Source organism: Coregonus clupeaformis, chromosome 35 (assembly GCF_020615455.1).
Source record: "Coregonus clupeaformis isolate EN_2021a chromosome 35, ASM2061545v1, whole genome shotgun sequence".
NCBI classification, from domain to species: domain Eukaryota; kingdom Metazoa; phylum Chordata; class Actinopteri; order Salmoniformes; family Salmonidae; genus Coregonus; species Coregonus clupeaformis.
Window position 1 is genome coordinate 38,835,154 of NC_059226.1, and position 12,678 is coordinate 38,847,831.

Sequence of the window (12,678 nt, forward strand, 5' to 3'; positions counted from 1 at the left end):
GTGTGTGTGTGTGTGTGTGTGTGTGTGTGTGTGTGTACAGTATGTCCATTATTCAGACAGTGTCGTAGTCCAGGAACACATCAGCAGTATTCAGCAGTAGTGGTTGTGTCGGGGCTGTAGTGCTGCACACTGAGCTCAGTCTCTGAGACGCTGCCCTCTGCTGGTCTGGAGGAACAGCTCTGTAGCTCAGGTTCAGGTACACCTATACACACACACACACACACAAACAAACAAACAAACACACAAACATCAATACAGGAATCAAGTTACATTTACCATTACTGAAATATTTCAAAAGAAACAATTGAGGATATGTACATTCACGTCAATACATAAATGTAGCTAGATACATCCATATAAAGCTTAAAAATATATATTTAAAAACCATAAATGTATTTATGAACACATTGCATACATTCTTGGTGGTTTCTGGCAGTAGTAGTTCAGATTTTAAAAAAATAATTACACCAAGTTATTGATTGAATTCACATAGATTAATAATTATAGAAACATTCCGACAAACATTGATGAACCGTTCCAGTACGTACGTTCTTGGTGTTTTCTGACAGCAGTAGTTCGGTCCTCTCTACTAGTTTCCTAAAGGAAGGTCTCTTCAGAGGATCCTCACTCCAACAGGACAACATCATGTCATAACTAGAGAGAGGAGATACAGGGGTCAGAAAACACACACACACACACATACATACACACATACATACACACATACATACATACAGACATACATACATACATACATACATACATACATACATACATACACACACAAGCACAATCATATATTTACATTGACATGTTAGTCATTTAGCAGACGCTCTTATCCAGAGAGACGTACAGTTAAGGCATTCATCTTCAGATAGCTAGGTGGGACAACCACATATCTGTCAGTGCATTCATCTTCAGATAGCTAGGTGGGACAACCACATATCTCAGTTAGTGCATTCATCTTCAGATAGCTAGGTGGGACAACCACATATCTCAGTTAGTGCATTCATCTTCAGATAGCTAGGTGGGACAACCACATATATCAGTTAGTGCATTCATCTTCAGATAGCTAGGTGGGACAACCACATATCTCAGTTAGTGCATTCATCTTCAGATAGCTAGGTGGGACAACCACATATCTCAGTTAGTGCATTCATCTTCAGATAGCTAGGTGGGACAACCACATATATCAGTTAGTGCATTCATCTTCAGATAGCTAGGTGGGACAACCACATATCTCAGTTAGGGCATTCATCTTCAGATAGCTAGGTGGGACAACCACATATCTCAGTTAGTGCATTCATCTTCAGATAGCTAGGTGGGACAACCAGATATCTCAGTTAGTGCATTCATCTTCAGATAGCTAGGTGGGACAACCACATATCTCAGTCATAGTAAGTATATTTTCCCTCAATAAAGTAATCAGCAAACTCACACACACACACACTCCTTACATTTCTCTGGGAGCCACCTCAGGTCTGTTCATCCTGTGTCCTTCCTGGATCATCCTGTAGAACGCTGAACCCACCTGCATACCAGGATACGGACTGCTACCTACACACACACACACACACACACACACACACACACACACACACACACACACACACACACACACACACACACACACACACAGTTAGCATTTCCCCCAAACGTGTGTGTGAGTATATATACTGTATCCAAGGTGACTATAGTTACCATGTGACCAGACATCACTCTCCAAGGTGACTATAGTTACCATGTGACCAGACATCACTCTTCAAGGTGACTATAGTTACCATGTGACCAGACATCACTCTCCAAGGTGACTATAGTTACCATGTGACCAGACATCACTCTCCAAGGTGACTATAGTTACCATGTGACCAGACATCACTCTCCAAGGTGACTATAGTTATATACTGTATATTACCTAAAGAGAATATTTCCCAGAGCAGGATACCGTGTGACCAGACATCACTCTCCAAGGTGACTATAGTTATATACTGTATATTACCTAAAGAGAATATTTCCCAGAGCAGGATACCGTATGACCAGACATCCCTCTCCAAGGTGACTATAGTTATATACTGTATATTACCTAAAGAGAATATTTCCCAGAGCAGGATACCGTGTGACCAGACATCACTCTCCAAGGTGACTATAGTTATATACTGTATATTACCTAAAGAGAATATTTCCCAGAGCAGGATACCGTATGACCAGACATCACTCTCCAAGGTGTAAACACAGTCAAAGATACTCTCTGGAGACATCCACTTCACTGGGAGACGGGCCTGGAACACACAGGAAACGCATCATCAGGAGAGACAACACACACAGGAAACGCATCATCAGGAGAGACAACACAACACATCATCAGGGGAGACAACACACACAGGAAACATACCATCAGGTGGAGACAACACACACAGGAAACATATCATCAGGGGGAGACAACACACACAGGAAACATATCATCAGGGGGAGACAACACACACAGGAAACATATCATCAGGGGGAGACAACACACACAGGAAACATATCATCAGGGGGAGACAACACACACAGGAAACATATCATCAGGGGGAGACAACACACACAGGAAACATCATCAGGGGCAGACAACACACACAGGAAACATATCATCAGGGGGAGACAACACACACAGGAAACATCATCAGGGGGAGACAACACACACAGGAAACATATCATCAGGTGGAGACAACACACACAGGAAACATATCATCAGGGGGAGACAACACACACAGGAAACATATCATCAGGTGGAGACAACACACACAGGAAACATATCATCAGCTGGAGACAAAACACACAGGAAACATATCATCAGGTGGAGACAACACACACAGGAAACATATCATCAGGTGGAGACAACACACACAGGAAACATATCATCAGGGGGAGACAACACACACAGGAAACATATCATCAGGGGGAGACAACACACACAGGAAACATATCATCAGGGGGAGACAACACACACAGGAAACATATCATCAGGTGGAGACAACACACACAGGAAACATATCATCAGCTGGAGACAAAACACACAAGAAACATATCATCAGGTGGAGACAACACACACAGGAAACATATCATCAGGTGGAGACAACACACACAGGAAACATATCATCAGGGGGAGACAACACACACAGGAAACATATCATCAGGGGGAGACAACACACACAGGAAACATATCATCAGGTGGAGACAACACACACAGGAAACACATCATCAGGGTGAAACAGGAAGTGCCTATTCGTTTTAAAGGGATAGTTCAGTGACTTTACATATTTATATGTTTCCTTACCTTGAAAGTCTTTGTCCAGAGACTGCTTTCAAGATAAGGAAACATGTCAAATGGATGAGCTATCCCTCTGAGATTCTGTTCTGTTTAGTTAAAATGCTTTGGTTTTGACTTGTTGTTCTTTGATGGTAAAACGTGAGCAGGCTCCTCGTATCTCACACACACACACACACACACACACACACCCACACACACACCCACACACACACACACACACACACACACACACACACACACACACACACACACACACAAACCCACACATGTGCACACACACACACACACACTCACATTGCCTCTGAGGACGTAGTTAGAGTCGGTGGTGATGTCTCGGGCCAATCCGAAGTCACAGATCTTAGCTACTCTACCCTGAGTCAGCAGAATGTTCCTGGCTGCTAGGTCTCTGTGGATACACTAAACACACGCGAAACACACACACACACACACACACACACACACACACACACACACACACACACACACACACAGGCACGCAGGCACACACACACAGAGACACAGTTAGTAAAGAATCAATCATATCCATAAATAAATAAATAACTGCAGAGAAGATGTAAACACAGACAGCAGCAACAACAACTGGCTCTAACTCAGTGGCAACCCGACATTAAGGGCAGAGCCCCACCTGTTCAGCTACAAAATACTCAATTAAACAAATACAAAGTTGCCTGCTTTGCATTTTATTTTGGCATTAATTCGTGTCACAATTTCAGTTTGCAAACAATGTAAAAAAAATATATAAAAAATTCCTTGAGTTAATTAAGCCGCATACAAACATGGTCTCTTTCTTGACAGTGGTGTGTATTCATGCCAAGGGAAGCCAGAAATAAAATAAAAATACATATCAAATAATTTATCTTTCGTCTCTCTGTATTTCATAATTTTCCTTCAACACACAAGAGGCTGAATGTATCTCACCGTGGAAAAAAATATATAAAATAATAGCCAATCAACGTTGAGTTAAACTGAGTGAGCTTAACTGTGATTGGTTCTGGTGCACCCAAAAATTGTCAAGGTAAACCAGCTTGGATTTGGCGTCACTCCTATCAAATCGCATCGAGAGCATACGTCATTGAGAGAAACACTTGAATTGTTGCATCTCGTTGTGTTGTTGTCCTCCGGTGGCTAGCTAGTTAGCTAGCTAAAATTGTCACTTTCCTAAATTAGCCATAGATGGAGATAGGGATTCGGACTTGTGGTTTAACTTAATTCTCCATACTGGACAATAATTATAACGCGATTCTGATCCAACCATTAATTCATACATTGCTGTGCCCCGGCCTGAGAGGATAGAAGTTAAATATGTAGCTAGATGTAGAAGGCTAATGTTAACTAGCTAACCTTGCCCATGAATGGAAGTTAGGCTAGTGAGCAAGCATTTTAGCCAGGTAGCCTCAACAACAAAAAATAAAAGCGTGTACTGTATGACAGAGTGATAGACCGTGTACTGTATGACAGAGTGATAGACCGTGTACTATATGACAGAGTGATAGACGGTGTACTGTATGACAGAGTGATAGACCGTGTACTGTATGACAGAGTGATAGACCGTGTACTGTATGACAGAGTGATAGACCGTGTACTGTATGACAGAGTGATAGACCGTGTACTGTATGACAGAGTGATAGACCGTGTACTGTATGACAGAGTGATAGACCGTGTACTGTATGACAGAGTGATAGACCGTGTACTGTATGACAGAGTGATAGACCGTGTACTGTATGACAGAGTGATAGACCGTGTACTGTATGACAGAGTGATAGACCGTGTACTGTATGACAGAGTGATAGACTGTGTACTGTATGACAGAGTGATAGACCGTGTACTGTATGACAGAGTGATAGACCGTGTACTGTATGACAGAGTGATAGACCATTTTGTCAACATGAAAGAGAGGAGGGTGTCATTGGCGTTTCTCTACAAGTAGGGTGAGTCAACATGTTTTTTATCCTTACACGAACGACCACTCACACACACACAGAAATCTGAACCACGGATACCCACATCATATTTAGCTTACATTGATTGGACTAAATTGTTTTTGGTATCTTTTAGTTGTCACTGTATTAGACTAAAGCAGAGGTGATTTGATGATGTTGAAATGTTTAAGTTGAAATGGTGCTGGAATAGTGGAGGCAGCTCCTGTTCTCTTTGCAACTTGCGGTAACTCTCTGTGGTTCTAAATCAATAGTTGTTTAGTGGTCCGAAAATGTCGGAAACATTAACTTGCTTGACCATGATGTAGGTCATGTAACTGTCTGTTACATAGAATATGCTTTGTGGACTTAACCGGACAGAAGTTGCTCTCTGGTTTTCTGATAAAACAAAGGTGTGGTTGAATTTATTCTGCCACTGTGTCTTCTTATTGTCTCGACCTTTAGGCCTAAAGCCTATATCAGGGTCACAAGGCATATGAATTAACAGGTTATAGAGCAAACAACGCAATTATCACAACCCGTTGTCAGCTTCCTGCTTCCCCTGTTTGTCTCCTGGCCTCTAGAGGTCAGCTGTGTTCCCCTTTGCCTTAGTTTTTCCTCATGTGTCCTAATTAGCTTATCTATGTCACCTGTGCCTTGTTTCCCCTTGAGTATTTTAGCTGTGTGTTTTCCCCTTGTTTCTCACTTGGTTATTGCGTCCTGTCTATGTGTCTCCTGCTTTGTCCCACCGTATCAGTCCTAGTAAGTTATTCAAAGTTATCTTTAGTTTGTTTTTCTCCCCTCGGGGAGTTGTTTTGTTTTGCCTCCTGTTTTGGAACATTAAATCTACTTACCTGGAGTATTGCCTGGGGTGTTTCATTTGGGTCCTACAACATCTCCTCTGTGGCTAAGGGGTAGTACCCCCAGCTCTACACATTTGAGACCGGAGTTCTAGCCCGGCTTGTGACAGAATAACCAAGTCAATCATGGACCCAGAAACACTCAGTTCCCAGGACCTGTTGGCGGTGATCATTCGACATGAGGCTTCTTTCCAGCGCCATGAAGCCGTTCTCAGCCGACAAGAGGAGCTGATGGCTAGACATTCTCAACTCCTGGCCGAAATGATGAGTTCCCTTCACCAGCTCTTTGAACGCCTCCTTGGTTCTCCCCCTTCCCCCGGTCACCTCCCAGTGACGACAGGCCTTCTCGGTTGGCGGAGCCCCCGACTACCACCTCCCAAGCCCTTTTCTGGGGATCCAAGCTCTTGTCAGGGTTTCCTCACCCAATGCTCCCTCACCTTCGAGCTCCAACCCTCAAGTTTTCCCACAGACCGTTCCAAGATTGCCTACCTCATTACCCTTCTTTCAGACAAGGCGCTCGCCTGGGCCTCTGCGGTGTGGCAGTCCCAGGAGGCCTGTTGTGACTCCCACGCTGCATTTGTAGAAGAGTTCAAGCGGGTGTTCGATCATCCTGTCAGTGGGCGGGAGGCTTCCAAGCGCCTACTGTCTCTCCGTCAGGGCCCCCGAAGCACGGCAGATTTTGCCATTGAGTTCGAACCATAGCAGCAAGGAGCGGATGGAATGATGAAGCGCTGAGGGTCTGCTTTCAGGGAGGGTTATCTGAGCCCCTTCAAGATGAGTTAGCCACCCGTGAACCAGCTGAAGATCTCGAGTCCCTCATAGCCTTGGCCATCCGCCTGGACAATCGTCTAAGAGAGCGGAGAACGGCTCGCCGTCAGGTGTCTCAGTCCCAAGTTCCTCTGAGCAGCTCTGTTTCTCCTGTTTGGACTCCGTCATTCAGAGCTGCCCCGGCTCCTGAACTGCCCCAGGATTCCCCGGAGAGCATGCAGTTAGGCCGTTCCAGGCTTTCTTCCAACGAAAGGGAACGTCGCATGAGGGAGCGTCGGTGCCTCTACTGCGGGGTTGCCGGCCACTTCCGCTCCACTTGCCCCGAGCTTGGGAAACGCCTGTCCCGCCCAGCTACAGGAGGGTTGTGATGGGGAAAATTAGAGCTCCTCCTACTAACGCGGTCCTAGCTATTCCAGCCACTCTGTCCTGGGAGGGCCACCAGCATCGGGTCCAGGCTATGATCGATTCCGGTGCCGCAGGTGATTTTATGGATGTAACCTTGGCTAAGGAACTTAAGATCCCTACCCAACTACTTCCTCAACCCCAGGCAGTTACAGCCTTAGATGGCAGACCTCTGGAACCAGGAAAAGTTACTGAGGCGACTCAGTCCCTGCGACTTACCATCTCTCAACACCAGCAGGAGGAGACCTTCTATCTCATTGACTCTCCCGAGTATCCTATTATCCTGGGTCACCCTTGGCTATGCAGACATAATCCCCAGATCGACTGGCCTACTGGCACCATTCTTAGCTGGGGTCCCACTTGCCAACTCACCTGCATGCTTCAGAGTTCCTCAGCCCCTAGTACCCAGTTTCAAGAGTCTGTTGACGTCTCCCCGAGTCCCCAGTGTTTACCATCGGTTCAAAGCAGTGTTCAGCAAGGCCCGGGCTACTGCCTTACCGCCTCATCGCACTTATGACTGTGCCATTGATCTACTCCCTGGGTGCTGCCCTCCTAGAGGTCGGATCTTTTCCTTGTCCTCCCCCGAGCACGCAGCTATGGACACCTACATTAAGGAGTCCTTGGCAGCCGGCCTCATCTATGCCTCTACTTCCCGGCTGGGGCGGGCTTCTTTTTTGTTGAAAAGAAAGACGGGGGTCTGAGGCCTTGTATTGATTACCGGGGACTCAACAAGATCACGGTTCGGAATCGATACCCTCTTCCTCTCATGGCCACTGCTTTTGAGCTGCTTCAAGGGGCTTCCATTTTTACTAAGCTGGATCTCCGCAATGCTTACCATCTCGTGCGGATCCGGCCAGGAGACGAACGGAAGACGGCGTTCAACACGCCCACGGGACACTATGAATATCGGGTGATGCCGTTCGGGCTCACCAATGCCCCCCGCAGTATTCCAAGCCCTGATTAATGATGTTCTCCGGGATATGCTTAATCTGTTCGTCTTCGTGTACCTGGACGATATCCTCATCTTCTCGAGGTCACTGAAGGAGCATGAGGGGCATGTTAGCCGGGTTCTCCAGAGGCTCCTTGACAATCACCTCTACGTTAAGCCTGAGAAGTGTGAATTTCATGTTTCTCAGACTCAGTTTCTCGGGTTTATTGTCACTCCCGGGCACCTAGAGATGGATCCCAAGAAGGTCAAGGCGGTCCACGATTGGCCCACACCTGCCACGGTCAAGGAGGTTCAACGGTTCATTGGCTTTTCTAACTTCTATCGGAAGTTCATCAAGAATTTCAGCTCGGTGGTAGCCCCCTTGACGACGCTTACCAAGGGAGGAGGGACCAAGATTCACTGGGGTCCGGAAGCAGCAGGGGCCTTCGAGGATCTCAAGCGCCGCTTCACTTCTGCTCCGATTCTGGTGACCCCTGACCCAGAGAGACCTTTCGTGGTGGAGGTGGACGCCTCAGAGGTGGGGGTGGGAGCCGTCCTGTCACAGAGGGGTGCGGATGGGAGATTACACCCTTGTGCCTTCATGTCTCGCCGCCTGTCTGAGGCCGAGCGCAACTACCACGTGGGGGATCTAGAGTTGCTTGCGGTTAAACTGGCCTTGGAAGAGTGGCGCCATTGGCTTGAGGGGGCTCAGCACCCTTTCCAGGTTCTCACAGACCACAAGAACCTGGAATATCTCCAACAGGCTAAGCGGATGAACCCTCGGCAAGCACGATGGTCCCTTTTCTTTAATCGATTCCAGTTCATCCTGACTTACCGACCTGGCACCAAGAACGTCAAGCCGGATGCTCTGTCTCGAGTCTATTCTCCCGAGGTACAAGAGAAGCCCTTGGCATCGATTATTCGAGGTCTAGGATCGTCGCACCTCTTCAGTGGGAACTAGAAAGAGGGGTACGAGAAGCTCTTGCCCATGAGCCCGATCCAGGCGGTGGTCCTGCCGGTCGCCTGTTCGTTCCTCTCTCGGTTCGGGCCCGCGTCTTGCAGTGGGGTCATGAGTCGCCCTTGACATGCCATCCTGGCAGTGCTCGCACACTGGAGTTCCTCCGACGGCGGTTTTGGTGGCCGTCCATCAAGAAGGACGTGCAGGTCTTTGTTGAGGCCTGCCCTGTGTGCAACCAGGGAAAGTCGACACGCCAGCGACCCCAGGGACTGCTCCATCCCTTACCTGTTCCTCGAAGGCCATGGTCACACCTTTCTCTGGACTTTGTTACGGGACTTCCTCTATCCCAGGGCAACACCGTCATCCTGGTGGTGGTAGACCGTTTCTCTAAGGCTGCCCGGTTTATTCCCCTGCCCAAGCTGCCCTCGGCTAAGGAGACTGCGGAGCTCCTCATGAACCATGTCTTCCGGATATTTGGCATTCCCCTGGGACGTGGTCTCTGACCGAGGTCCCCAATTCTCGTCCCGGTTTTGGGGGGCCTTCTGCAGGCTTATTGGGGCCACAGCCAGCCTATCGTCAGGATTCCATCCAGAGTCTAATGGCCAAACGGAACGGATTAATCAGGATCTGGAGACCACCCTGCGGTGTATGGCGGCCAGTAATCCCACGTCTTGGGCCACCTATATTATTTGGGCTGAATATGCCCACAACACCCTCCAGTCCTCAGCCACCGGATTGTCCCCCTTCGAATGCCAGTTCGGTTACAACCCTCCTTTGTTTCCAGAGGAAGAGGCGCAAGTTGGTGTTCCCTCGGCCCAGCGCTTTGTCCAACGCTGTAGGCGGACCTGGAAGAAGGCCAGGTGTACCCTCCTTCGGACCTCCCAGAGATACCAAAGTCAGGCTAATCGCCACCGCCGGACGGCCCCTAGTTTCCGAGCTGGTCAGAGAGTTTGGTTGGCCACTAAGAACTTGCCCCTCCGGGTCGAATCCAAGAAGCTTTCCCAGAGATACATCGGCCCTTTCCGCATTTCTAGAAAGGTTAACCCTGTGTCGTATCGTTTAGTTCTGCCTCGCTCCCTTAGAGTTAACCCCACTTTCCATGTTTCACTCCTTAAACCTGTCTTGTCTTCTCCTTTTGCCCCCCACACAGACCCCCGCCACCTCCCAGGATCATAGACGGCCAGCCAGCCTACACAGTCCGCCGGATACTGGACTCCCGGAGGGTCCAGAACTCTCTGCAGTATCTGGTGGACTGGGAGGGCTACGGGCCAGAGGAGCGCTCCTGGGTTCCGGCCAGGGACATCCTGGACCCAGGGTTGATCCGAGATTTTCGCACCCTGGGGCCAGGGTGTTCTGGAAGGAACGTCAGGAGTCGTTCCTAGAGGAGGGGGTCCTGTCAGCTTCCTGCTTCCCCTGTTTGTCTCCTGGCCTCTAGAGGTCAGCTGTGTTCCCCTTTGCCTTAGTTTTTCCTCATGTGTCCTAATTAGCTTATCTATGTCACCTGTGCCTTGTTTCCCCTTGAGTATTTTAGCTGTGTGTTTTCCCCTTGTTTCTCACTTGGTTATTGCGTCCTGTCTATGTGTCTCCTGCTTTGTCCCACCGTATCAGTCCTAGTAAGTTATTCAAAGTTATCTTTAGTTTGTTTTTCTCCCCTCGGGGAGTTGTTTTGTTTTGCCTCCTGTTTTGGAACATTAAATCTACTTACCTGGAGTATTGCCTGGGGTGTTTCATTTGGGTCCTACAACATCTCCTCTGTGGCTAAGGGGTAGTACCCCCAGCTCTACACATTTGAGACCGGAGTTCTAGCCCGGCTTGTGACACCCGTAGGTTGTAATATAGCTTATTTTTCTGGCTTCCCCAGTGACTTTACCCACGCACCGCTACTGCTTCCCCAGTGACTTTACCCACGCACCGCTACTGCTTCCCCAGTGACTTTACCCACGCACCGCTACTGCTTCCCCAGTGACTTTACCCACGCACCGCTACTGCTTCCCCTGTGACTTTACCCACGCACCGCTACTGCTTCCCCAGTGACTTTACCCACGCACCGCTGCTGGTTCTTGATGAAGGCAGCTCCAAAATGCAGGTGTTTCAGCCTAGCTCATCGCTTTCTGTGGTGGAGGGGCAGCCAGCAAAAATTCAGAGCATAGGGGTTGGTAATCTTCTCTAGTTGCGCTGTGATTGGCTCAGTATTCTGTCACTCATGGGGGACACTATTTCACTGCAGAATCTACAGGGCGAGCTAGGCAGTTCAAGCCCCCTTGGGTGCTGCCACAGATTCACATTAGAAGTGCCCGTCCAAGAAGGCTCAAGGTCATTGGCCACAGATAAAATGAAGTTAAATCAAGTTATATCTACCGTAGCTTTGATTGGACTGATCGTGTTACTTTCAACATCTTAGCTAGCAAGCTAGACAAGCAGTCATCATCATGAATCACGTCGACAATCTACTAACAAATCAGTTTCAATCCTTGTAATATGAACATAAATTATAGATAAAACGTATCGGTACTCATCGGCCATTAGACATAAACATTACACAACAAGTCGGAAATCGCAAATTCAACAATGAGTGGTTTGGAAAGAATCAGTGGCTAACTGCGAGCGTCGCAAAGCGATCACTATTTTGCTTCCCTGCCTGCTATTCGGTGGAGATGGTGTGTGTGGTCCAAGTCCGGGTTTAAGGATTTAAAATATTTGTCTGAAAGGGTCTATTTGTCCAAGCTTAAAAGGTGATGAGTGAGACACTTATAGAGGCTACAACAAAACATGCTAACATGCTAACATGGGCTCACCATTACCAATGACACGGGAGAGCATGTTAGCATGTTAGCATGTTTTGTTGTAGCCTCTGTAACCTTCTCTCTCATATTTATTCATGATTCATTCATGTTTTTTCTTAATCAAGGTATTATCAGGATTCATTTAGAAGTGTTCAGAAAAACGTTATATTCTTACTTCAATAGAAAATGGCACAAGACATTATTCACCATTCAGTTCTGGTTGGGAAAAACATAACCCAAACACGACCCCCAAAAAACTGCAAATGCATCCAAGGAGTTTGTAGAGTTACACTCTTGATGTAGTCATAGCATGCAAGGAATATGGGACCAAATACTCAACTTTTTGACTACTTTAATCGACTTTATCGAGCTCTTTAATCTAGAGATTCACATACTTTTTTCCCACAAAGAAACGGAATGTCGGATAAATTTGCTCAATAAAGAAATTAAAAACTACAATTGTTTTTACGTCATTTGTTTAATCAGGTTAACTTATATCTATTGTTAGGACTTAGATGAAGATCTGATCACATTTTAGGTCAAACTTCTGCAGAAATACAGAAAATGCTAAAGGGGTCACAAACCTCTCAGCACTGTACATTTAGATTTCTATGGATAAACTACAACCAGTTTCGAACTGTGTCTGTGTGTGTGTGTGTGTGTGTGTGTGTGTGTGTATTCCTCAGAACCTTACATTCTTGGAGGTGATGTACTCCATTCCCTTAGCCACCT

General features: G+C 47.1%; 1 protein-coding gene across 1 annotated transcript in view; it reads right to left on the reverse strand.

Moving 5' to 3' along the window:
- Nucleotides 1–12,678, reverse strand: part of kitb (KIT proto-oncogene, receptor tyrosine kinase b) — a 58,806-nt gene continuing 46,128 nt past the window's right edge. The window contains 6 exon segments of the mRNA XM_045210696.1: nucleotides 1–202; nucleotides 549–654; nucleotides 1,458–1,557; nucleotides 2,168–2,279; nucleotides 3,605–3,727; nucleotides 12,641–12,678. The exon segment at nucleotides 12,641–12,678 is cut by the window's right edge and continues 69 nt beyond it. Of these exon segments, the coding sequence (XP_045066631.1) occupies nucleotides 53–202; nucleotides 549–654; nucleotides 1,458–1,557; nucleotides 2,168–2,279; nucleotides 3,605–3,727; nucleotides 12,641–12,678 (629 nt within the window). The 3' untranslated portion in view covers nucleotides 1–52.